The 27693-nt window shown below is 44.9% G+C and overlaps 1 protein-coding gene and 1 long non-coding RNA gene across 2 annotated transcripts in view; one reads left to right on the top strand and one right to left on the bottom strand.

The window, feature by feature from the left end:
- Nucleotides 1-133: 133 nt before the first annotated feature.
- slco5a1 (solute carrier organic anion transporter family member 5A1) overlaps nucleotides 134-27693 on the bottom strand; it is a 36126-nt gene continuing 8566 nt past the window's right edge. Inside the window, exons 3-10 of the mRNA XM_031850476.1 lie at nucleotides 19630-19762; nucleotides 19307-19524; nucleotides 14772-14936; nucleotides 11702-11900; nucleotides 9526-9685; nucleotides 8836-9077; nucleotides 8578-8642; nucleotides 134-2886 (exon numbers count right to left, since the gene is read on the bottom strand). Of these exons, the coding sequence (XP_031706336.1) occupies nucleotides 2429-2886; nucleotides 8578-8642; nucleotides 8836-9077; nucleotides 9526-9685; nucleotides 11702-11900; nucleotides 14772-14936; nucleotides 19307-19524; nucleotides 19630-19762 (1640 nt within the window). The 3' untranslated portion in view covers nucleotides 134-2428. The remainder of the gene's footprint in view (nucleotides 2887-8577; nucleotides 8643-8835; nucleotides 9078-9525; nucleotides 9686-11701; nucleotides 11901-14771; nucleotides 14937-19306; nucleotides 19525-19629; nucleotides 19763-27693) is intronic.
- LOC116385216 (uncharacterized) lies at nucleotides 4677-7660 on the top strand. Its single transcript, XR_004212852.1, has 2 exons — nucleotides 4677-5590; nucleotides 7540-7660. It is a non-coding gene; the product is annotated as an uncharacterized LOC116385216 (long non-coding RNA).

Here is a 27693-nt window from a genome sequence, read left to right as displayed (position 1 = left end):
CACTCTGGTTTCAGGAAAGCCACGAAGCTGTTAAATAAACCCTTTCAACCTTCCCTGTGACATTTCCGTTGTAAGTTTTTGCCGCACCACATATACACGACGCTCTGCAACAATTCATCCATCGGAGTCCATTTTTATCTTTTTTTTTTTAATGACAAATCAAGTATTCAAGGCATTTGTAAACCAAGAGTTGACAAACATCAATCAGACCTCTGCTCCCGAGGAACAAAAGCCATCAGAGCTCGACTTTCAGAATACAGCTTCTACAGTCAACCCCAAGTCATGTGTCAGTAGTAGTCCAGGCATGTGAACAGCAGGACACGGAAGTAGGTGTCCAGTAACAGTGGTGTCCAATAATGATCCTCCTCTGTATAGCACTGTTCTAGCAGGGAAGTCTAGATAAAAGCTTCAATCTAAATTTTAAACATTTTTATTCAAACATGTTCATTTAGTATTTTATCAGAACAGATTTCATAAGCGGCCACATTGGGAAGTGAATATAATAAATATTATTTGTAAGATGACTCGGCACGGGTCCCATTTGTCTTTCTAGTGACACCCGCAGGGGACCCGATCTATAACCCCACGTCGCTATTCTTCTTTTTGAAGCCGTGGAATGGTAGAGAATCAGGACAGATGATCTTCCCCCCCCCCCGATGAACTCGACCCTTCCCGTGTGAATAATACTGTTCAGGCACGAGACAAATCCTCTGTTTTGTAGCTGTGAGTCATTTACAACCCTTTTTTCATTTTAAGCTACAATATCATGGGTAAATTCATAAATATGCTTCTAGCTATGCGCGAGCTCAATAATACGCTTCATTTGATTTCTCAATATTTACACAACGATCACTTATGAATATGTAATTTGAGGTACTAAGTCACGATAATACTATGAGTTACTGCCATTACCACGTGATAATCTTTAACTGGCAGAATACCACAAATCTTGGCCCAAAATGTTAACTTTTAAAATGTATACACTGCATCGAACTAATCAGAATCATTTATACAATAACTTTATTAGATTAGTTTAATAGTTAACCTTTTAAGCCAAGACTTTCATAGCACAGTCAGACAAACCGCAACATTCACTGGCCTTCACACAATCACCTCTTTGTCCACTAGAGGGCCCCAAACACCCAGGAACTGAATACTCAACATCCAATCACTAGAAAGGGAGTTCATTGTTTTACATGCTCGCTGCACTACTTTCTTAAAAGCCTAGACTACTAGATAACTACTATGTACATCTGACCATTAGAATGGAGAAGCCAAAGTGATGCATCCTTTCCTTTCTTGTTGCAGATAGATAAGATACAAATAATTTAACTTTGAAGAAGTTTGTCGGTCAGATTTGTTGAGGTTTTGCCACATTCTTTAAAATCTCCATCGCATTTCCAGCTTCAAGTACAATCACATCTTTTGGACATACAGTAGCGTCAGCACATGGTCAGAGATGAGTTACCTTTCTAATTATTACACGTCATAATAGTAAAGTAGCGTGGTGTGTACTGAAATATAGATTTCATAGAAGTCATTAAACACTGTACCATTGGTGCTTGGTCAGCTTTAAGCTACATGGTTACTTTGCCCAAGGCGAGGAGCTTCGTCCGACGGGCGCAAAAGACTCGAGTTCAGTGACAGCAGTTCCCAAACACAGAAGCTGAGGAGGGCAACAAAGCAGAATATCGTCGCTCGACTGAGAGGACAGCGACTGGCTTCTCAGTAGCTAGCGTGTACCCTGGTAGCTAGCTTTGTGTACTGGACTGGCCAAGACAGCCTGAGAGGCACTGTTGCAGAAAAAAGGGAAAAAAAAAAACACTTCAATTCTTATGATCCAAACGACACCGGAAAAGGCTCAAATACAAGAGAGGTTGCTGATATGTTCACAGCTCAAACTGGAAGGGGAAATGGAATTATGAACGAGCCGACAATAACGTAGCAATTGAGCGGGGAATAAGAAAGAGGTACAGATGTAGTACAGAGGGAGCTGTACAGGACTGAGGAGGGAGGAGCTGTACATAGGATCTTGCATAGTACAGGTTTGTCAGTTGTGCTTTAGAGGCTGTGTTGATGACTCATCTGTACAGAGATTTTAATGCCCTGCTCTTTAACAGTAGCACCATGTGATGTCTTTACATCATCCGAAACCTTCGAGCAGACGTCTGACCTCCTGTGTGGACGCTTGTGTGTGGCTGATGATATGCTCAGAAAGAAAGAACATTTGTCAGTCTCCTGCACAAGCAACAATGAGCAGCCCTTTAAATATGGTGGCTGCAACCTGCGTCTCTGCCCGTATGTCCCGCGGCAGCTGTGGATCCCCGCCTGGCGTCTCGTTGGTGGGAAGCAGACACTGTGTGGTGAAGAAACACAAACAGGAAGGCACGTGTCACAATGGACCCCCGGAGGGATGCTTGGAGTGCTCTCAGACACGGGCGGAGCCTCTGTGGTGATGTGGCAACAGGATGGGCGGGGTTATTGCTTTGAGGGCGTTGCCGGGGCAGCTGAGGCTGCTGTGGCCACGGTTGAGCAGCAGGGCGGCGGGCGGGTCCGGCCGAGGCGGGATGAACACGGGGCAGGAGCGGGTGCGAGCGTGGCTTTTGTGACCTCCGGCGTGGCAGATGAGGTCGCTGACTGTGCCCAGAGGAGGCAGGTGCTGGCGCCAGCGATCCGCTCGATCCTCCTTATGCTTGATCGAGTACCAGGTGAGAAAGATGAAGATGAAGCCCACAAACTTAAGGCTGGCCGCCAGGCCAAAGTAGACGAAGCGGAACGAGGTGACGTCGTACTCCCAGCAGGAGCCGTGCACTCCGCAGTCCTGCTGCCACAGCATGCAGGTGGTGTCGATCACAGCGCCAAAGTAGATGGGCGTGGGGATGTAAGCTGAGGGAGCAGAGAGTTCAAAACTTAAAATCTGGTAAACAAAACAGTTGCTGTGTGTAATTTACTGTAAGTACACACGGTGAAAGTAGATCTAAAAAATCATGACAATTTTGTATACAGTAAATTGTGTACAACACGTACTAAGCAGAAATAGGTTATTTTTTCCATGGTTGATGGCAGACAGCTGAACGGCTTTAGGGCGATATGCCACACCCCCTCTCCGGCGCGTCCAGCGCGATTCAAGCGAATGAACACAAATAGTCCCCGGCAAGACCAGCGGCGCAAATGACGCGAATACGTTTGGTGTGAACACGGCATAAGAAGAGAGGCCCGAGGCCTGCAGACTCTCAAGTGAATCCCTTTGCAGTTTAAGTGAATGGGGACGATATTGTTGATTGACATAGTGTTCAACCAATCAGATCTTTAGTTTGACATGTTGGGCGTATTCTTTGACGTGCCATAGCCTGCTAGCTGGCCTACAAGTACGTGATTGGTCAGTGGGCTAGCGTGACATGTTGGGCAGTGACAATCCCAATATCTGCTGTGAGCCACATTTTCAGCCCTCAAACGCATTAAAACCTATTCAAGAAACACAACTGGGGAGGCTCGACTGTCTTCACTGGCGTCCATGAATCGAGAAGGACTTCTTACTGGAACTAAAACGCACGGATATACTGAACAACCGTGGGATTAAACTCTTTGTTAACAAAGAAAGGAGGATGCACTTTGTCTTTAAATAGTGAACAGCAGCTCTGGTAAGTTAAATGCGTTTGTTTGTACATCTGCAGTAGCTTTAATATGCTTCTTTATATATTATTATTTGTACAACTTGTTTTTCTGAAGATTTTTGTTTGGTTTTATATGTGATAGGAACCATTGTTACGTCCAATGTTGCTCTGGAGACATCTTTAGCCGGTGCCAGTTATTGCCAACACTCTCGCTAAATCTGGCGACTTTCCAAACCCTCATGGCGACTTTTTTTAGTCAAAAGCTACTAGTGACAAATCTAGTGACTTGTTCTGGGTGTTGTTGGAGACTTTTGTGGTGTTTTGACTCGTGAAAGCACGTAACGTTATGTTCTGCACTGTCGTGAACGAGCAGCGGGAGCTACCGTGAGCCCCTCCGCCGCGAGCTGCCCCAAAGCACACACAGGCGCAGCAGTCCCCATCTGCAGTCAGAGCAGACGCACTCCATCTATAGGTGTTGGCTTCAAATAATAACCGTAGCTGTGTTTCAGCTGCAGGACAGCAGTGAAGGCCCCTGTATAAAATGCACGGCCCGCCCGCCACTGCAACTGACTAATTCCCAAACTCAGGTGCAGGTGAGATTTGGGTGTGGATATAGTTACCATACAGTACACGGGATGCAAGATATTAGCATTTGAATATGAATCCGCAAACACAGACAGCTTAACAATGTTAAAAGGATAATTTGTGGAGTTATTTGCAACAGTTTAACAGTTTTGTTGTATGTATGATTTAAAATATCTGCAATCTGCAGAGCAATAGACAAAAATATTTGTTTTGTAATATACGGTGTTATGTCATTACTGCTAATGGGTTATAATGGGACTAGCAAATAGTGGATTCATAAAAGGAGACATTATCTGCCCTTGAGAACAGAACAGAACAGAATGCTGGATGGAACATGTGTGTGGCTTCTCGGAGCCAATGCTGACGGTGAGGAGGACTCTTGAGTTCTGCATGGTGACATCGATTTTCTATAGCGCTTTTCAAGATACCCAAAGACGCTTTACAGGGCAAAGACAAACAGAACAAACAAACAAAACACTTTGGTAAAAAAAAAAGAATAACTGGAGAAGCTGTGCGGAATGGGAAGGTAGGGTGCTGTGTGATGTGTTCATAGTGTGCTCGGCTGACCAGAGGGAGGGGATGGAAAGAGTGGAGCGATCAGGCCAGGAGCAAACAAACTTTCTGCGGGAGGCTCCGCGGATGCACCGGGGCCGACGGAGGAGCCCAAGCGTTTAAATGGCTGAGATACACGGAGGAGCATTGAAGTTGTTGAGTTGGAGGAGTTGCGAGGTGGAGTATTGCAGAACCATGGCAGCCTGAGGTCTTTTGTCGGTAGCCACGGACCTGATGACCGGAGTTGGAGAAGTGACAGGCACGTCAGGATAATCCATAACAGGCCGGAGATCGGAGCTGAGTGAAAAAGTGGTGATGGATGAGGCGAGGAAACGGAGGAGGCAGTTCAGTCAGCTGCTAACGTTAGCTACACGCGGATTGGAGGGCGGCTAGCTAACAGCTAGCTGAAGAAGCAGCAGTCAGACTGACCGCACCAGGACAGTTGAGAGGCTATCCAGGCAACCCGCCTCAGGGCAGGAGCAAGGAGCATGGACACGAGTATCCAGCAGGGAGCCGGCTGGCTCGTCGGTAGCCGCCGGCTAGCGAGAGTCCGCCAGCTAGCTAGCTAGTTGTTCAGGGAGTAGACGGTAGCAGTGGAGAGCAGGTGCAACAGGTAAGCAAACAAGTCCAAGACGAAGCGTTGCAGTAGAGTTCAAAAACAGAGACTAATGGCTATTTACGGTGATTGAACTTAACGACACTGTTAAATAAAACCAAAATGTAGGTTAATTTGTGATTAGGGTAGGAAAAACTGCCAGACGGAGCGGCGTTGGACTCGCCAGCGTCCCCCGTCACAGCGCGACAACTTCCGCCCAGTCTTCAATGCTACCAGGGGGCAGGTAAGATACCAAACACCTGTCGTGTAAACCAGTAGCATATCTGACCTGTAACATTAGGACAGTGTTTGCACTCCACATGCCATCGTCTAACCTGCCCCTACTGCTTTCAACAACTCCACAGCTCTGAGGCAGGCCGCGGCAAAACCACTGCTCATAGTAGCTATTACAGTTATATATATATATGGGGTTGTGGTCAGGCTTCCTGAGGGACTCTCTGGTAGTAGCCCTGGCTTCTCTTAGCCAATGCTGACGGTTGGCGATCGAACTGTGGGGAAGACACAGTCGCGCCCTTAAAAGCCCTGCATAGTTGGTTATCGCTGTGTGGGGCAAGCCACAGGCTGCGTCAGCATTGCGTAAATAAGGTCGACCAGTCTTCAATGCTACCAGGGGGCAGGAAGTCTGCGTGCCAGTCTGCCTCAGAGCTCACTTCAGGCTTCCGGTGTGTCCTATGTAGTTGGAAGGTTGGTATAGTTGGTAGGTTGAAGATCTAGACGATAGCATGTGGAGTGCGACTGAGCTCAGTAGGAGAAACCTTGAGCACCGGATGTGATGATGAATGAGGAGGAGGGTCACATCGGTTCTGAAATGACAACTGACTGCAGAGAAGAGAACCGGTCTTTAAAGTTTGACAGAAAATATATGATTGGCTGAGGGAGGCCGTGGCGAAATCGCCCACTGTCAGCTGATAGAGTAGGAGCCAGAGAGAGTTGCGAGTGAACGAGAGCATACAAACACTGTCCTAATGTAGGAAGTTAGAGTAAATCCCAACATTTTACAACTGTATGACTATAAATACTATATTTCAAAATAGCACTCCTATAAGCAAAGCTCTCTAAGTTTTACTGTACTTTACTCTCAGTAAATAATCAATGTTAACAATTTGATATTAAAGGAGTGATTTGGTAATCCTAAAATCACTATGGTGGCACCAAACATCCTGACCAAATTACGTAAAGTGGTAGCAGTCAAAGTCTATTCTGAATCCAACGTTACAGGTCAGATATGCTACTGGTTTACACGACAGGAGTTTGGTGTGAGTATCTTACCACAGCATCCTACTGCTTTCAACAACTCCACAGCTCTCAGGCAGGCTGCGGCAAAACCACTGCTCATAGTAGCTATTACAGTTATATATATATATGGGATTGTGGTCAGGCTTCCTGAGGGACTCTCTGGTAGTAGCCCTGGCTTCTCTTAGCCAATGCTGACGGTTGGCGTTCGAACTGTGGGGAAGACACAGTCGCGCCCTTAAAAGCCCTGCATAGTTGGTTATCGCTGTGTGGGGCAAGCCACAGGCTGCGTCAGCATTGCGTAAATAAGGTCGACCAGTCTTCAATGCTACCAGGGGGCAGGAAGTCTGCGTGCCAGTCTGCCTCAGAGCTCACTTCAGGCTTCCGGTGTGTCCGATGTAGGATGCTGTGGTAAGATACTCACACCAAACTCCTGTCGTGTAAACCAGTAGCATATCTGACCTGTAACGTTGGATTCAGAATAGACTTTGACTGCTACCACTTTACGTAATTTGGCTCAGGATGTTTGGTGCCACCATAGTGATTTTAGGATTACCAAATCACTCCTTTAATATCAAGTTGTTAACATTGATTATTTACTGAGAGTAAAGTACAGTAAAACTTAGTTAGAGAGCCGTCACGTCCAAGCCGTGCCCCCTGCTTGTTGTTCGTGTGTGTGTGTGTGTGTGTGTGTGTGTGTGTGTGTGTGTGTGGTGGCTCGGACATAGTCTCCTCCTGGCTTCTTGATTACAATTTACCTCACCTGCCCAGTCAACCCAGCTGCCTTCCAACAGTATATCTACCCCGGTTCTTCATCCACTCTTCACAAGATCGATGTTACAACTTATGTGGTAGTTTGTTCGTTCTGTTTGAAAGTATTTCAGAGTTTTTAACCAACTGTCTTTTCATTGCATTGACAATGTCTTCCTGTTCCTGCAGTTTGGTTCATCCTCCCGGTTCCCCAGTCTGCCTGCCCTGCCACGTCCTGCCTGGATTCCACCCTCGCCCTCCTTGGATTTCCTCGCCGTTTTCCCTGTAAATAAACCATTACACGCTCGTACTCCCTGTTCTGTGCCTGCGTTTGGGTCGGCCACCACACCCCGTGACAAGAGCTTTGCTTATCGAGTGATATTTTGAAATATAGTATTTATAATCATACAGTCGTAAAATAAGTAACTGTTGAAAAAGTAAAAAAAAGGTCATAGTATAGTATGTCGGAAAAAGTTTTTTAAGTCATACAGTCATTAGTATTTTATACAAAGTAATAAAAAGTCTAGTACATCTTGAAAAGTCATCAAAAAATGATGGTATGTGTCATAAAAAGTCACAGTATAGTAGGTCGCAACAAATGTCCTAAAAGGTAATAGTATTTCATAAAAAAGGTAAGAGTCATAGTATAGTATGTCATAAAATATTTAAAAAATTCATAGTACAGTATGTAACAATAAGTCAAAAATATCTAAAGTAGTATGTCGAAAAAAGTATATTGTAAAAAATGACATGGTATAGTATGACAAAAGTCATACAAAAGTTTTAATTTAGTATGTCATGAAATTATTACACAAGAATATATAGTATATATAGTAATGAAGAAGTCAAAAGAAACAGACAACATAGTGTCATAACAAAATGAAAATCTTTCAGTGGTTCAAGAGAAGTGATGTGGCAGCTTTATGTTCACACAGCCATACCAAGCAGATTTGAAGCATGTAAGGGCAGTGTTTACTAACCCTGAGGGCTGCTCAGGTGGTCATTTACTGTCCACTTATTGACAGATTTATTACAAATATGTTGCTTTGACTCATTTAAACCATTTCTCCTTTCCAAAATCCTTTTAACCTTAAAAAAAAACAGCAAATTTTATACAATCGACAAGGTATTATAGTAGTTTAAACCCATAAACAAGGTCACAAAACACACAGTATGTGGTCCTAATATGTTTATCATTTAACACAGCGCAAATACTCAGGAACTTACCAAGAGTTCGGAGCAAGACAAACTGCATCCCAAGAGCAAAAGGCCTCTCCTGTGCTTTGACAGACCTGAGAAAGTAGACACAACATGCAAATGATAACGATTCACTGCATTCAAATAAAAGAAAAAAACGTTCCATGTATTATAATTGTAAAACAGACAGAAAGAGACTTTTAGCAAAGTGGACATAAACTGAAACTAACAACCAGCTGTAACAGCACTGTGAGAACTCTGTGATGATTGGCAGAGCCAGTCACTTACCTGAGTGTGACGATGATGGCGGAGGGCTGGGCACAAGCGGTGATAAGAGTGACAATGAAGAGGAAGATGAGGAAAGGGATGAGGGTGTTGCAGGTGCGGTCACACTTCCCCGAAACGGCATAGCCGTTTTCGTTCAGGTAGGTTTTAACGATGACCAGTTGGAGCTGGTTGACCTGGCCGCCGGAGGATGGGGTGATGACCTGTCTGCTCTGCACACAGCCGCAGTCTGTGTAGTTCCTAATCTGTGGTGAGAAACAATACAAGTATGTATGGGCACATGCATGCCCACTCGGATGGGGTAGCTCTCTTTGTAAGATGACTAAAGTCTGACGCTAATTCCAAACATTACTGATATTGTTGCTACATTGACACACACACGCACACATACAGGCTGAATGGGTGGCACCAGGGATATGGTGCAATCTAGACATTCCTTTTCCTCATGCTGTTATAACTTCCTATCTGACATTGTTGTGGAGTCGGACACTTCCTGTACTTTCAGAGCTATGGGAGCAGAATGCACAGAGAACAGGTCTTTGTGTATTCATTCTGATTAGTGTGTCCGTTCTCTGAAATCAGAATTTTGCATTCTACTTGATGTATAAATGGCTACATAGCAATTATTTCTGAAACAAGAAAGCAATGAAGCTATGGGCGTAGCGAGCATGCGTTATGTGTGTATGAGTTTACCCCGGTGCTATCATTGCCCACGGTGTTGCATCCAGCCAGACAGGGGTTGAAATAGGTAATGCCGTCAGAGCCGCAGACCGGAGCGTACTCGTGGCTCCTGCAGCCACAGTTCACGTTGCAACTGCCCGTCAGGTTCCTGTGGGTCATCGTAAGAGTCGGACTGCACGAAGGGACACAGAAAACATTTGTTAGGAACAACAGGGACCGATTATATCCACTTAATAGACCGGTTTAGTGCAGGGGCTACATGCACTGAAGGTTTATTTTCTTTTTTTGAATCCCACTTTGGAGATACCCAATGCTCCCTGGTGCAAATAGGATGATACTTATTTTCCCCTCTCTTCTTCCCTGCATGGCATCCCCTCTAGAAACATTTGTTTCAGCAAGAAACAAAAACCCAAGCAGCCATTGGGTGGGGAGTGACACCTCCAGTGCCTCGGGAGGCAGTGTGGGAACAGATGCTGGACTTTGACTTTGTCTAAACCGGGAGCAGTGAAGCGAGTCTTGGGTTTTCTCTGGGAGGCTTCGCTCTGAGCCCTGCGGAACAGCCGGGGACGGGACCCCGACAACACAACTGCCTGGGAGCGACGCTGCAGCATGCACTTACATACACAAAACCAACACTGACAATACATATTGTTATTATGTGTTTAAGATACCAAACAGGAAAAAACATACAAATATCTTTTGCTGCTTCTTGAAATCAGTGGAACGTCATTTTTCACAAGACCATAAAGTGAAACTCAGCCTCATTTTTATATTGGTTGTCACAGGGGAAGTAGGCCCTGACATAACAGTGTTACATTCCACACACTGTGTGTGAGGGAGAGAGACTGTGCGTGTGTGTGTGTGTGCACGGTAAAAAAAGGCATTAGCCCTGCCTGAGTCACCGGCTCACTGCACTGATTGCACGTCTTTTTTTCCCCCCAGAATAAAACCCCGGCTCTCACTGACCTCTCCAGATGTTGTGGCACCCGAGCAGAGCGTTCAAGAGGGCGAGTGGCTTAATGTGGTTTAGTGCTGCAGACACTGAACAGGCGGAGTGAAGGTTTATCAAGATGCTTTGTAACAGAGGACACAAAGTTGTGTTCAGCTGATTCTGAGCATTGGACCGCCGACTCACTCCACAGCAGCTTTTCATTAAGCATACAGGCCAGACTCATAATCATGCGACGCTTTTGCAGATATTCAAGAACATTACATAACTTCATCTCTTGGCTCTGAAAAAGTTAAGGACCTTTAGACTTTGTCTTGTCCTTTTTCTGTAAAATAGCCTCCAGCCTGCCAGCGGGGGAGAGTTATGTCTAGACTAGTGACACAAAGGGTGGGCTTGGCCTAAACATTCCTCATGTGGGTGCTACCGGCGACTAATGACCAGTGCTGTTCATAATGAGGAGCCGCTACTGGCTCACACGTCTTGTTGACCCCTCTTATAAACACTGGCTTAAACAAAGACAACAGTTGTTAACGGGTCAGCCATGGGGCTTTAAAGGGCCCGGTAACTATTTGGCAAATAATCACTATGATTAACCTAGTTATGTGAAAAGTAAATTCACAGAGGTTCAGCAGTCTCGCCTCTTTGTGTTCAGTGTTTTTGTGAACTTCTGAAATTATGCAGTTGGCCTACAAAGGCAACCAGGTCCATTATCAAAAAGTATTTTTATATATATAATACTTTTAAATGAAATGATTGCGCGACATTTGGCAGAATAAGTTATGAAACATTAGAATTTGTATACAGTAGATATGTGTTATATTTGTATGTCTTTTGCATCATAGTGCCCCTCTGCTTCTGCAAGAGTGTGTTTAATAATCGTGTGTGCCAACAGACCGTCCGCTCCGTATTTCTGTCTGCAGGGGCTGACACATCGGATGACTGCTGTGTTAACTGTGCAGCCTGGCTGCTGATGTGGTGTTGAGCAGCGGCCTCAGAAATAGAGGTGGCAGAGTGAGTCAACGGAGCCACGAGAGCAGATGCCAGTGTTGCCAATTAATCATTTGTACTCCCAACACATGATGGCCCACACCTTTCTCCTGTATTTCTATAGATAGATATAAATTCATAAGCAGACTTTTCCTTAAATAAGCCATTTAGAAACAAATGTATACCTGGCTTCATGTACAACACACATAAAACGAGTCATATTGAATATATAGCATAGACATTGGTCCTTACCCAGTGGTGTAAGGTATGTTGATGCCTCCTAAATTGATGCTCTCGCAGCCCACTATGAAGAGTGTGGAAAAGCAGAGCAGAGACACCCCGCTGCAGATCATGGCCAGCTTGGCCGACTCTCTGGCGCCGAGCTTCAGCTTCTTGATGATGTAGCCCCCCAGCACGATGCCCACCCCGGCACTGGGTACGATGATCAAACCTGTGAGAGATCGGGGAAAAGAAGAGAGGGTGAGATGGAGGGGGAAAAAAAAAAAAAAACTTCAGAAGTGTTGCGGCATGAACGGCATAATAATAGAGCAGCTAATTGGTGGCAAGAAAAGAAATGTTAACACTGACTTAATTGCTGTAATGCACGACTGACTGAGTGAGAAGCATCTGATCTACAGTATTTCAAACCAGGAGCACTAACATGAATAATGTGAACTCGTCATGGCTTCATATAAACGATTGTATGGTGGGATCACAAGAGGATTTGCCCCATCATTGTGACCAAGCTACGCTGTGGGCTACCACTGAGTCATTTCAGACTGTGGCAGCACAGAGCACGCGCTCTCGGTCCACTAGAGCTGGTCTAATTGACAGCGTGAAGAAAAGGCAAAGCTCTGCTGCTGGCAACTTGGAACCGGGTGTAAAGTGTCACATTGTGCAGGAGTTAAGGCCCGGGGAAGGTTGCACATGGTCAGCCCTCGAGCACCGGCCACAGGCACTCGCGCCCGCTTAACGAGCAAGATGGGGGTCAGTCGGCGGGGGTGAAGGGTCGTCAGAGATAGAAAATGTGTCTCTTTGAGGACACAGAGAGCTCGGCAACAGACAGCTGTGCCATAACATTATCCTGTTAAGTGCATGTTTATGTGCTAAAACCTTGTGCTTTCTGCAGGATTAAACATGTACACAGCCACGCCAGATATCATATCACAGTGACATAAGGCGCACACACCCACACACAAACTATTTTGTAGGATTAACTGCTACACAAATGCTCTACACATATTTTATCTGGATTGAGAGTCATTTGATGAATGTGAGCATGTCGGTGCTAATCTATTATAGAGATCCTATATCACAGACGTTGTGAATCTCATGACAAACCTTTACACTGCTTTGTCAGCTCGTACAGCAGAGATAGAAGAAAAGAAGTCAGAGCGTAGAAAGAGCATAATGGGGGAAACTGCATCCGAGGGAGGCGTGTGCGACGTATTCCAGTGCTATTTCTGTAGCGACGTCTAATCAGCATGTAGCAGCGATACGGACTCACCGAGGTGGTCATTTGTGAGATTTCCATTTATCATATTTTGACATCTTTTGTTTCTACATTGCAGTCTTTATGGTTCACTTCCTACAGATCACTTGGCATGTAGTAAGACAAAGCTATTATATATTTTTATTTATTGCCTTCTTTGGACTCGTTAGCCACTGTGGCTAATGCTGCTAATACTAGATACCAAACTATTCCTCTATTTCTAGCAACTCCCCCCCCAAAAAAATGAGACAGACCGGGCGTACTGCAAATACAGCAAAAACCCAATAAAAGCTTTAATGAACAGAACCAAACCAATCAATCCATTGTCAATTAGGGCTGTGCTCTGTTAGCCAGATTCATTTAACATCTAGAGTAGAATTGGTTTTACTTGCATTAAAGATTTTTAGGCCACTTGGGATCAACTTTTTTGGTTTGTTTTCTCTCTCTGCACAGCATTACTTTTTGTAACAGTCGCCTGCTCCTTCTGAAAATGAGCTTGATGAGAATGGAGAGTCTGAACCAAAACAGCCTTTAATCAAACCAATGAGCTGACAGTCTCTCTAAAACTCTACAGAGCAGAGGGGAACTACAGAGTTGCGGGATGATTCTGTTTGATCGCTGCGTGACGTTATCATGCTAACATGGTTTTGCCGTTTTTAAATTCTCTCATATTATATATTATCTACTATCTCTGCATAGTTTTCAATGAACAAACATGAATACAAACACTAAGAAGCAATGAACGTAACAGTGCAAATACTTCAAGATTAAGTGCAAAGCTATGTTGATGTTTTATGAGTCCAGTTATTTGGTTATTTGTTGCATTTGAAGCAGGATGTTTTACATCCAATCACAGCAGTTATAACAAATAACTCACACAATGAACAGGAAATGTAATGATATTCCCGTAGTTGACCCGTCTTGAAAAAAAAACAATCAGAGAAATGTCAGTTGGCAAGTCCATCCGTCTGTCTGTCTGAGGAAGCACTGTGCTCCCATCAACAGGAGCGCCCTCTCCTCCTCCTCCTCCTCACCGAACATCACATCCCAGCAGCTTGGCATCGTTCAAGTAGCCATGGCAACCGCACCGCCCTCTTGCTCTTACCCCTTGTATCCTGGCAACAGGCAAATGAGATGAGGCAATGGCATTGTGCGTGTGTTTGTATGTGCATCCAGAGGTGACCATATGTTAGCTAGATTACATGGACGCACACACACACACACAGACTTAATTGAATTTTCAATCACTCCTAATAATCCTGAAACCAAATTTGTTGTGTTTTAGTACGACTGGCTTGGATCTGTAGATGCTATATATGTGGAGGGTAGTGTGTGTGTGTGTGTGTGTGTGTGCGTGAGGCCACAGTACGGTGAAGGTGTCTCCCGCAGTCAACAGAGTTACAGTGTGTTACAGTCAGTCGATGTAATGGAAGCTCATCACTTAATGAAAGTCAGCAATGACTCACAGCCCTGCCCTCAGACTTGTGAATCATCCTGTGCACGTGGAGGTGAGACGTGCACAGGTGAGAGGTGAGAGCAGATGCGAGCTTGAACTGGTACCGACTATACAACGAGATGATGTGTGATCGTGTTCAGGATCAGAATAAACACAAAGAAAGCAACATAAAACGTATAACACACCAATTTTCACTGCAGTTTTTTTACTTTGTTCAGAACATGTTGCACAGAATCCCTCATTACAGGCTCCCACACATCGTTCATGGTGGCCCCACAGGGGACACAATCACTCACAAGACAACTCTATTTATGCCCGACTCTGCTTCTGCAACTGTGATGGAGTCGATTGACAGACGCCCCTTTTAGACTCACCGGTGTATATGCTGGCGCTGGAGGCGGGGATACCAAACTGGGACTCGATAAACTTGGGGATGAAGGTGATGAAGGCGGTGACGATGGCACACTCTGCCGTGTAGGACAGGCTGACGAACAGGAAGGTCGTGTTGCTGAGGATCCTCAGGGCTGCCTTGGGGAGTTCTGGGGAGGGATACAAGACAAGACAGAGCACTTTATTACAGTGGTTCGGCAACTAACACACAATCAGCCTCTTAGTTTGGCTCTCACGCCCCACACCAGCTGAGCTCGACGGAATCATCAGAAGAAGGGTCATTACCGGCAAGCTGTAAATAAGAAGAAGCTGGTGTCATAATTACCTCGTGTAATAATGAGTAAATACAACACAGTCTTTAAATGTCTCTGAAAAACACATAAATAAACAATCCATGTCTCATTACATCTGGTAGCAACTATCCTTGTTTCACGCGAGACTGCAGGAACAAATAAGACATAAACACACAGACGCCCATTGTAGCCTGAAACCCTATGAAGCTTGAAAAACAGCCATCTAGCTACCAGCAGGTTTTGATTTATAATAAAAGTATGGGGATCATGTGCATTTCTGCCGGGAGCCCAAAACAATCCACGCTCTGCAAATCCAGCCCGAATGCCGTCATCCTTGGTTCATCATAACAAGGGCAAGCATGCCCTTTTACGACTGCCCGAGGGGCAGTGTCCATACGATTTGGCTGACATGATGGAGAACACCCTCTCAGCCGGAAAGTCAAAAGTCATGTGGTCACACTGTAAGTATACATTTCTGTTACCAGGCAGAATGGGGTTTTTAAGCTTTCCTCTGTGGATCCATTGATCACTAAAGATAAACATCTAATGTCACTTTCTGCTATGCAGAATAAAACAAACAGGAGCTAGAGGGGATTCAGTTCCTGACTCAGCACTAAATGACCGATTCGATTGAAAATGACACACCATCAATGTCCATTTTGCCATTCTCCTGCCCAATTTACAAGCATCAAATCATGTTCCTCTCAACTGTAAGTCCCATTCCCAACATCCCGTTTAATATGGAATCACGTCACAACTTTGAGAGAGAGAAAACTACGTCTGTCAGATCATTGTTGGACCACTATGATGGTTGTCCTGATTTGTTCAGTGTCTAGTCTCTCGCATTTAAAAAGTTTGCTTTAAATGTCTTTGCCAGAGAACACAGTCCTCAGGGTCACCGCAACATACAAGCTCCTTCATCTCCAGACTGAGGGCAAAAGATTTCAGGAGCAGGTTTGACAGAATGGGGATCTCCGCAGTCCACAGGGACCTCGGAGAACACCCAGGACACGCTGCGGGGACGACATCTCCAAACTGTCCTTGATCTGGAACACAATGCTGGAGAGAGCGGAGGTCTGCTTTGTTATTTTGTTCGTCTTACATCCAATGAAAAAAAAAAGAATCAGATTGAACTATCGGGTTATTCATTCAAATTAAGGCCACGAATATAAAGATTCATATTTTCAGCTCACAAGAGACATGATTTTCTCTTCGCTTCTTTCCTGCAGTTGATATCCAAAAAGGCCAGGAGAGGTCCCTTCCTCTAAAATGATTATCAGGAACTTAAAGAAGCGAGGTCACTTATGTGCACGCAACGTTTCTCTATTTAAATGAATCTTAACTTTGGGGGCTGATCGTTTAACTTTAATTAGATACGGAATGATAAATGGCAGAGGAGAGAGAATTTATCAGCAGAATATGAGTTTTTGGGATTTTATCATCTACCTCAGTTTCTGTTCTCTCTGTGAAGTCTTTTTTCCTCTCTCACTCTCTTTCTGTGAGTGTGTGTGGTCTGTGAAGGGCCACATTTGGCAACAAAAGTCAGACATCAGTCTGTGTTTTAAGCCACGTGTTGAGGGCAAATATTAAGACTTTACAGTCATACAGCTATCATGAGGGGCGTCTGCTGTCTCATGTGCTTCACACACACAGACGAAAAACAAAAAGAACAAAAGAAAAAGGCAGGACAGGAGTATGTAAAGTGGATTAATATTAGTTTACTAAGGAGGTTATTATGAAGCTGGCACGTTGCATTTATTTGGGGATAGCCATCTTAGCACTAATTCAACTAACATAGTTGTAGGCGGGGCAACGTTAGCATCTGTCGATGTTATCTCGGATCAAAAAAAAAAAAAGGTATGAATAGAATGGTGACACTAATTATTTCATTCCTGTGGAGCTGGGCTGTAATCTTGTCTGGAGGGGGGGGGGGGCAGATGGCGAGGTCCTGTTGACGTCTACAGCAGCTGCTCTCTCAATCAGACCGACCACCGGCTTCGCAATAGTTGCCACACTCGCTCCGTTCTTGTGGGAAATGTATTTGAGGACTTGGTCAAACTGTCTCCTCCATCAGCTTTTTGCTGCACATTTCTCTTTGCGAGGAGACGGGTGTTAATAGCATTGTATTTGTGATAGCTGTCAATGCACTGTAGCTTAAACAGGTGATGTTTCAACCCATGAAGCGAGCCTCAGCAGTGGCAATAAAAAAAATCCCCAACCAACCAGTTTAAACCAATAATAATATGAGCTCCATCCAGCCAATCAATCGGAAACTTTCATAGAGAAGGGAGGAGTGTGTGGACCAAACAATCCGTTGTAGCTTCGTATCAGGCTACATTCTCAGCCCACCCATTTGAGCGGTCCAATCAAATGCATTTGATTGTGTGACTCATACCCCTCTTGTAACTGTGCACCACTCAAATATGCATCTCACTGGGGAATACGTCACAGTACAGAAGCTAAAGACGCTCTAACCTCCATTTCACTGGGATTTTAACAACAATGGTGGGCACAGTCTAAAAACACTTTAAATTTCTGACAGATTTCATGAATTTAATACGACAACTAATCTAATCTGTAATCTGAGCATTTAATGTAAAAGCAGGCCAATTTAATCCAAATTTGGATGGGAAATAAATCACGGATTAGATAAGCTATACATTTATATAAAAGTCTTCAATGATTAGTCAATCGACAGAAAATGTATCACCAGTTATCTTGATTATCGATCAGGTTCTAAAATAACATTGGGAGGATGTCACCTTGGCTTGGAACATACTTGACAAGCAATTAGTCGATCAATCGATTAATTCCTTTTGTCAGTTTCTTACCATCCGTCAGGAAGTTTAAACATTGAGAATCAAATAGTGAGAGTTGAGTCACACTTATTTGAAAGTATTCGTTGAAACTACTTTTGTAAAATATCACTTTGCTTCACGGTATCTGCCACTGAAATATAATTGTGATAGAACATTTGTGGCTCATCTATTCTAGCAGAAAGAAAGACATTTTAAGAGTTGCTTGCAAACAGCAGTTGCACAAGGTCTGCAACATTCCACAGTCAAAAGTGCGTCCCTGACGTGCACTACTGAAAATATTCAGTGTTGGCATTTTTCAGTGTTTGCTGATGATCAGAAGTGGGGAAAAAAAAAAAAAAAAGAATCCTCGATGAAAACAGCTTCTTCACACATTTCACTGAAAGTGCTGAATTTGTGCGATGGACGAAACACAAACCTCAATAGAAGGACACGCACAGCACTATAATACATTACAGATCCAAACATTGAAGTGCCTGGGTCGGCAAAACTGGCCATAGTTTGCACAACAGCCCCAAACATCCTGCTGGGACGAGTAGAACAGCAGGAGAGCCGCTGGTCTGAAAAAAAGCTTTAATGCATTCATGGTTGCATTTCGTGTTATCTGCTCTCCCAGACTAATCCTGCTCCGGGGAAAGCACATAAGCATGATTCTGTGAGTTATACACCCATTTAAATAAATGTTAAAATTCACTTTAGTTGTTTTGCGTACAATAAAGAGTGTGAGAGCAAACATGCACTCTACAGTTTTGCTCTGCTGCTTAGACTCTCTACTCCTGTGTGGGGGAACGTGACTGAGTTCCCCTGAGAGCTCATTTAAGAGAGAGCGAGTGTGTGTGTGTGGTGTCTATCTGAAAAATAATCAGACAAGAGGAAGCTAGGAAACACTGGAGCAGAATAGAGCTTAACCAGGGGGCTCTTCCAGGGAAAGCCAGGAGATCCCTGGTCTATCTGACTCAGAGAAGGAAAGTAAATGCTCTTAAACCATTTCAAATCTTCCTAATTTTATGTTTTCTTTATTCAAAACTGAAGAATTCCTGATTGTTTGAGGAGTATAATGTCAAAAGCCGACTGTCCTAAATTTGAACAGCAAGTCCCCAACTGACAGGAATTATTTATGACTTTAAGCCATGTTTGCTATTAATCTACTAAAGTAAATAGAACCACATGTCGACCAAAACTGCCCGTGTTTAAAGTGAATCCCTGCTTCCAGCCTCCTCCGTCACAGATCAATAACATCTTTAAAAAGGAGCTCTCAACGGAGCTTCCGCTGTTAGATAAAATGACTAATCCTGGCCATCGATGGGATCACGGGCCATTTGTACATCAATAACTCACAGTTCCTTTATGTCGGGTACTCGCGACACCTCCAGAGGTGGAAAGGGAAGGCTGATATTATCCGTTTCTCACCTTTGATGTCCTTTCCAAAGCCCATGGAGGAGGAGACATTCTGGTCTTTGCTACTGGACTTTTCCTTCATCACATCGTCATCGCTGGACACATCGCCGGGCGAGCCCATCTTTTTCTTCTTCCTCTTTTTGTGGCGTGGGGGAAGCTTTTTGGGGAAGGCAAACATGGGAAAGATGACCAGAAGCATGGCTACGGCGCACAAGAGAAAGCCACTCCACCTGACGGGAAGAAACGACAGGGCGGGTTGTGAAGACACTTGAGAACACATCATTGCACGAGAAACGCACCTAAGGGATCGGGCAATTGCACAGGTGTATATTTACCAGTTGCCAACGAAGCGGGGGTCACTCTGATCAATGTTCACGACCGTTTTGGGGTCGACGTAGAAGCCGATGAGGACGCCTCCCAGCAGGTAGCCAGCTGCAGGTCCCAGAGCTCCCATCACGTACATGATGGCTGGAAGAGACACAGAGAGAAGCAATCAGAAACGTCTAGAACATCAAACACCCTTTAAACTAGAGCTACTATAACTAATTTGATTTGATGAGCATGACGTCTACATTTACTCCCATTATTAAAACAAGACGACAACACTTTGTGCCAGAGCAAGTTTGTTCAACTTCCTTCATTCCTACTCTTAATGACCCAACTGTTTAAATCAGACCCGTGGGTGCTGCTCATTATCCCTGATGCATCGTCCACCACATTCAGAACACCTGCACCGAGATCAGTGGGAACTCTCCACCGGCCCCGAGGTCATTTCTCACAGCTTTTGAAGCGCCTGTAGCCGACCTAAAAGCTCCGGAAGGTCTCGCGCTGACCGGAGGGCCCGCCGGCAGCTCTCCCGCGCCAGCAAACCTCCGAGAGCGAGTGGGGTGAAACATTAGCCCTCGGGGGCTCTCGGGGCCCCTCACTGGAGGTGAACAAATCACTCACTTTGCCGCAGGAAGGGAAAAACTCATTAAAGTTAGATAACCTCAGTTGGACAAGTGGAAAAACCTCCTGTGGACATCCAGCAGAGACGAGAGTCAAAGCCATTTACTAGCTGTAATCAGGGGGCAAACTTTCTATAATTACACCTGGAACATTGCTGCTAGCCATCAGGGTGTGAGAGTGCATGTGTGTGTGTGTGAGGGGAGGAATCAGCTTTTTACGATGTGTGTGTGTGTGCATATGCATTAAATGTTTCCGTGAATGACTCATTCACAAGTAGACTGAACAGTTATTTTTCAATTTTCACTGGCGAGATGTCTACAAATATATCTGCCAGATTACATAACAGATGTACACACATGTACACACACACACACACACACACACACACACACACACACACACACACTTCTCCATCAACAAAGTTTGATTTTCTCAGAATTAAACCTCAGAAGCCATTTCAGCCGCCCTGCCAACATTTGCATACAGCACACCTACATCACAGGAGGGTTGCATCTTTTACCGCCCTCATATTTTCATCCCAACACTGAGTGCTTTTGGAAATCCATTCCTCCCTGGATGTGGCCAACAGAGCACACGTTAACGCCTATAGTGCGGTTCCAACAACGTCCCAAAGCTCACATCCTTATCCACAGTTAATTAAATCACGGCTTCTTTAAACGGAACTATTGGGGAGTGAAAGAGAGGAATATATTACTGTAAGAACAGAAGGCCCTCCAACAAATCTTATCATCCTAAATAGGACACACAAACACGTATAAGTCTATAAGTGTATACATTTAAAAATACATTTGGCAGTTTCATACCTATAAATCTAGCAGACATGAATCCCTTCTCTAAGCAGGTGTCCCTCCCTCTTTCACTTCTCTGTCCCTCGCATATCCCATTTCATCTTTGGAACTCCTTTCACTGCACCATTTCTCATATCCTGCTGGCTGAGAGAACCAATTCCCCGTGGCAGTCAAACAGCTACACAACAAAACCGGAGAAATTACCCACCAAAGACAATAAACAATTAATTACAATACCTGTGCTGGTGAATCACACTCTTGTGGTAAACAGCTAAATCATTTCTAAAAATCTATAAAGCACAGAACATAGTCTATAATAGGCTGTCTGGCTGTAAAGCCAACTATGTACAAAGATGAGGGTGAGACTGGTACGCATGGATTTTAATCTTCAATACAACTAAACATCTGCCACATAAAGAAAAGCCCAAAAAAAAAAAAACATTCTCGTTACATCACCTTGCAGACTGCTGACCCTTCCTGTGCCCCAAAATATAACACACCATCATTTAAACACACCCAGGATTCAACCAGATACACCGGGCGCACCCAGCCGTTCACTCGTTAGGCAAAGGTTGAGCGCCAAGCATGGTCCCTTTGGTTGCCCCTTTAATCTCCATCTTCCCCCATATTTCATCCCCCTTTGGGTGATTGTATAAGCGCCTGTCTCGCCACTCCATCCATCACGTTAACAGCACTCGTGTCCGATTGGAGGACGAAGGGGGTCGTAAACCGCGCCTGGATCCGTCGCCCTACCCTGCCCGCTTGGCACCGAGCCGTGATATTCAGGGATGAAGGGATTGGAGGGCGGCGGCCGGGTTGAAGGGCGGCCAGGGCAGAGCCATCGGATTGAGGAATATGCTGGCACAGCAGCAGCGCTCCATCACACACACACAAACACACACACACACACACAGTGAGCGCCAAGGTGACGCTCATGACGGGTTCACCTCAATTACGCAACACACCTTTACCAGCAGCACGTGAGGGAGGACACATTACAGGCTTCATATGACTTTCTACACGTGTGGAGGTAATGCATTAGTGGCTCTCCATTTCCATTATTAAATAAAAAAATACACAAAAGAAGCACCACAGCATCGATTACAACTCAGTGACTTTACCGTTAAGCAAGGTCACTTCCTCCCTGCATATTAAATACACACACACGAATGCTTAAAACGTGCATGCACATGGACATGTGACAGGGGCATCATGGGTAAGAACAGAGGAGGGATACGGTTAGAGAGTTTTATAGTGCATCCGTTGACCTCAATTTAGAGTTTCCGGTCCATTATTTGTGAGGGATGGACACGGCGGTGTCAGGAGGAGGAGATTTACGCAACAATATTCCAGAAGCAGGAAGGTAATATAGAAGGAAATAAAAACTGATAAATGGAAAGAAAATTGGCCAGGAGAGCAAGCGGAGACAAAAAAAAAGGAGAACAGATGAGGCAGGATGAAAACGGCCGAGAGTGATGGAACATAAAGAAACAGAAGGAGGGAAGAGTCTGTGGCGACTGATCCGGCTGTGTAACAGAGTGTAAATCTTGCTCAGCAACAATCCCTCTCATATCTAACCTTCGGGGACCAGCGCGGCTCTGTTGTCTCCACTCTGCCTCCTCCCAACTCTGCGTCTGTATTCATGAGCTGCACTGACTCATTCAGAGCTCGTAGGAATGAATGAGGGTGAGTCGGAGAGAGAGAAGACGAATGGCAGTAGAGAGGCGTGGATATGAGGCATGACTACAGGAAGGTAGAATGCCCAGGTGGCTGCTGATGCTTCCGAACTGGTGTAAATATCGTCACTGCAGATCCATTGTATCTTAATGCGTTTCTGTTATCTTGCAATCCTCTTCACATACAATTAATTTGTTTAATTGATTACTCCTTTCAGCTTTGCGGTAAGTCTTAAGTCTTGCAACGGAGCAACTTCCCTTTCCTGAAACAACTTCTGCAAGAACTGCAAGGAACTCTGGGATACACGGCACCCAGCGGCTTCAACAGTTGCCGTGGCTGTGAATGGAATTTCAGGCACAACAATAAAATGTCATCTGTAACGCCCCCCCCCCCCCCCTCCCCCTCTCTCCTGACCTTCTGTTCTCCTCACCCCTCACCCTTGAGACGCAGCCGGAGCAGAGGATGAAGGAAGGGAACGCAGAGCGACCGGACCTGATGAGGAAGCACATTGCACCTAATGAAGCGGCTCCCTGGTGGCCAAACTCATTAGCACAGGTTAACGATTTGATTTCATCGCGCAGACAAAATAGAAAGGACGTTCACTGCCTTGTCGGAACACTGCAGGGTTCAAAGGTTGAGGCGAGGCACTTTTATCACATCTGTAACTCCACACAAACTGGATTTGAGCACAACGTGTGTGTTTATGTTTACATGTAGGCCATGTGCAGTAAGTCTCATTTGTGTTCAGATTTTCTTACCATTTTGCAATAAAGGCTGCAGAGCTGTGAGCCTGGCTCTCTGTAGACAATCAATTATGTAGCGGCCCACCGGGCTATTAGCCTCCAAAGCCCAGGCAGGATGGCAGGCAGCAACACAACTACCTTGGATTTGTATTCAGTGGGTAACGCCAGCGAACCAATCTCTAAAAAGATTCAATCAAAACGGTCTTCTCTGCATTATTCAAGAGCCGTGTCATGTTGATTTATGCGACGTTATGCCTCACACATTACCTATTCGCTCTGACGCGGGGTAATCGATTCCCACATCTGCCATGTGACAGAAATAAATCTAAATGAGCCATCCTCTTTATGCGACATGTCAGCACACACAACTCAGAATCCTCACGCGCTGCACCGACTCTTTGAGAAAGTGACGCTGCAGGTGGCGGCTGTGTGACGGATGATCTGTGCGGCTGTGAAAGAGGACGAAAAGAGAGGGACAGTGCTCTATGTATCCCTGTGTTACAGGGATCAATTCAGTCATGTGACCTCACCCCCTGAAAGACAAGAGGAGGAAAAAAGACAATGAAACAGCGGGGGGGGATGACAACATTGTCATGGCAACTTGCTGACACAGCAGTGTCTTCTTACAAGTCCTAACCTTACAATTCTACCCAGAGGGCATGCACGGGAGCTGTGGCCTCACACATACACGGATGCACACAGTGGGACTAGTAGCATTAATATGCCTTTGTTATCTAGATGACACCCTTACACCACCTTCATGCAACAATGTGTGTAGCCAAAAGCATGTTTTCTCTGACTTGATTTTGTGTGGAAAGCTAGTGCGTTGATCCTCTCATGTTGCATCACGTTCTGTACTGATGATCAATCGGACGCTATTTCAGGTCGTTAATTGTCTCATTGTATCCTCAAATGTGAAAGCAGCAGCATTTGCACCGCAACGCATTTCAAGAATAAACCATGAACCGCTGATGAGTGTTTTTTTTTATTATTAGTTAGAAAGGAAGGATCAATCCGGGCAGAACACAGACAGCCAACCAGCCTGAAGTGTGTGGAGGTGTGTGGCAGTTATTCTGTAGCAGCCGGGTGTCATTTGCATGTTTTAATGAAGGTAAACACGGCGGACGGCCGTGCATAATGGCACTGTGCTCTGGCAGGCTGCAGTTGCAGATCTATCAATATATTTGTCATGTTGCCTTCAAATATTTTGCGCGGATTTAAGGAACTTAAGAAGATTTTCACACAGCTGTATATACACGACAGATACTGTACACATCACTCATATTAATGCAGAGATAAATGGAGACTGATTTACCGACGTTCATGCTTTCACCACATTCAAATTATCGCTCATAGCGGAGATTGCACGAGTGTGCTCCTGCATTCAGCATCAGGTCAATAACGGTCTATATGGGTACTTGTACAAGTGCTTCGCTCCTATAGAATGAGAACCGTCAGGGAGGAAATCAAGAGGAAGACAAGAGAGAGGGTGTGAACAGAGAAATAGGCCGGGGGGAGTTAACAGTGGTAGTTGTAGAGGTGGTGGAAATGAATGAGAATGAAGTGTGATTGAAAAAAAAAAGACACCGTTACATTTTCCATCAAGTAAGATTAAATTTTTCACAGCAGTGTCAGGCAGGTATACCAATATGTGATTGCATGTGTGTGCATATTGCCAGGAAACAGTTTGAACTTAGTATACAAGACAATATCTGTCAAATGTTTTTTGTAAATGTGGACTATATAACATTTTTGAGCACCTTTTCACTGTTGGCTTACCCGACGGCTTCGTTGTATGCGATACTATTCATTAAAAAGACTGCAATGGCCAAACTGATGGGAATATAATCCACTCATGCATTCATAATCTGATGGTATTCATGTAACATTGTATAGTACGGTACTACTAGTCAATGAAAAGAGTGCTGGCGTCCCACAGGCGGAACAGTGGGTGGTAAAAGGATGAGATCAGAATGAAATGTGGGCAGGATGTGGTGAATGTTTTAATGGATCACGTACAGTAAAGAACTTTGATGCTGGTATACAGGTGAGACTGGTACAGACAGAACCATACGAACAGCAACATCAAAGCTGACTTTGGAAATCGGTGTTCAGGCCACCCATCAGGCTTTTGAACCGCTGTACCTCCGGGCGTTACTGTTATAAGCCCCTTCAGCAAGAGACAAGACTTATCACAAGGGGCACAAAGGACTTAATCAGCATCTTGAGTCTGCTATTCGTCGATACGTAGATAATCAAATATTTAGAAATTCAGTGAAAAGAGAATTTTCTTTATCTTTGGCTGCTCCAATGCTGCAGGAGGGAGGCGAGTCAACGCTTCGTGCGTTTCCTCGCCATTGATATTATTAACCGTTTTAACCAGATGCGATTCAGCCAGTCAGCAAAGACAAGGCGGCTGTACCAGTGAGCCTCATCAGTTGCCGCTTAAGCTTCTAGCATGCAAGGCTCTCCTGAGGGACCCCGGTACGACGTCCCGTGTGCGTCACCACGGTCACAGATCGCGACTCTGATGCAAAATGACCGTTTTCTGCTGATTCTGATGCTGGCGTCAGGCTTCTGGACCTGCCCTGACAGCAGAAGAAACGCAAAGCTGCTGCCGCTGCTAACTTCTGTCAGCATACACTTAAGGGGCCGAGGGCTGCGGATAAATGAGAAGAAATCGAAATGGCAAACGGGCAAAAAATGTGGGATGGTGGTGATGGAAGGAGAACACACACCAGGCCAGTCCTCAGCGGCTCACTCTTCTGTGCTGCATTAAACGTGGGACTGAGCCTCTGAATCCATCACTTGATTCCTACATAGTGTTGTATAAATGAATGAGTAAGTGAAGATGGTTGATGCGATGTGATTTTACTGTCATGTTAAATTCTGTTCACACCAGCTGCTGGAAAGGTATTTTTGTGAATGGCGTACACAAAAGGAATCCTACGTTGTTGTCAGTCAAGAGGAGAAGAGTTCTCACCATCTATGACAGTATTATTTATCAGACAGCTGGAAATGCATCTCACTCTCTCTTCCTCACAATCCCCCCCTTCTGACAAGCCAACACAACCAACACAGCTCTCTTTAACTGGCTTACTGATGGAATGTCGTCCAAAGACTGGGCCTAATTTCTTTGCGCCTCCGCCCTTTTATAGGACTTCATTTTTTAAATATCTCTCACACACTGCCACATTGAGTAAATCCTATTGCTCTATACTTAATTGCCTAATCCACCATCTTTGGTGGATTTTCCTCATAATACATCTTTCTTTGTGAATCTTACTCCCGTGCCTTTTACAGAACTTGAGCAAATACACAATTTCTATTCTATTCTTGATGAATTGCTTCCAATGGAAGGGCAGTTCAAAGAATTTTCACAATAAAAGCTCCTATTTAGACAAGTTCGGGTCAGTATCTAGCAAATTTACAGATCATGATGCACAGGTAGGCCAACAGGCAGGAACAGAGGGTCCACGGTTATTTTGTCCCCCATTTCTGGACATGCTGTTAAATCAACAAATTGCTGGTCTAGGTTCGGATTCGTCATCAGATTTGTGAGATTAAGGGCAGCAATGAAGTGAAAATTGACCACACTGTAGCTTCACAGCTTCATCAAACCGTTGGAGTCATTGTGGAGAGGAACACTGGGCGTTTACCTCCATTGGTTGACGGAAACATATGCCGTTGTTATACCTAAACTTGCTTCATTATCAACTTCCGATCAAAACTGTTCCAGCCAATCAGAGGGGATCCTTACACTACCTCTCGCCAAAACACACGCACACTGGTGGAGTGCCGTCACCACTTTGTGTGTCCGTGCATACATAATGTTCCAGCATTCGAGAGGGTGGCAGATAATCTTTCAGCTGATGAGGGGCCGTGAAAGGGACATCTGGGCCGGGGGGGTGCAACCACATTATACTTGGGCACTGAGCATGTGTGTGTGTGTGTGTGAGTGTGTGTGAATCCATTTGAGTAGAGAGTACGGGGCTTAGGTGTTATGCCAAAAGCTTGCACCTGCAGCTTTTCAGCCTCTCTCATTCAGACATGGCACAGCAATCTGGTTCATAGTGCTAACCCTCATCTTTGGCCAGAGCCAGGGATGTGGCCGATTCAACAGTTTTACCCTCTTCTGTCCAATTCCAGCACCAGCTACACCTCAAGAGGATAATAAACAAGAATGATGGTTCCATTCTAAAACATCAGCTCATTTCATTAC

The sequence above is a fragment of the Anarrhichthys ocellatus genome, unplaced genomic scaffold, assembly GCF_004355925.1.
Source record: "Anarrhichthys ocellatus isolate YVR2014 unplaced genomic scaffold, GSC_Weel_1.0 scaffold10, whole genome shotgun sequence".
In the NCBI taxonomy this organism is placed as follows: domain Eukaryota; kingdom Metazoa; phylum Chordata; class Actinopteri; order Perciformes; family Anarhichadidae; genus Anarrhichthys; species Anarrhichthys ocellatus.
This window is presented reverse-complemented; position numbering and strand designations above follow the sequence as displayed.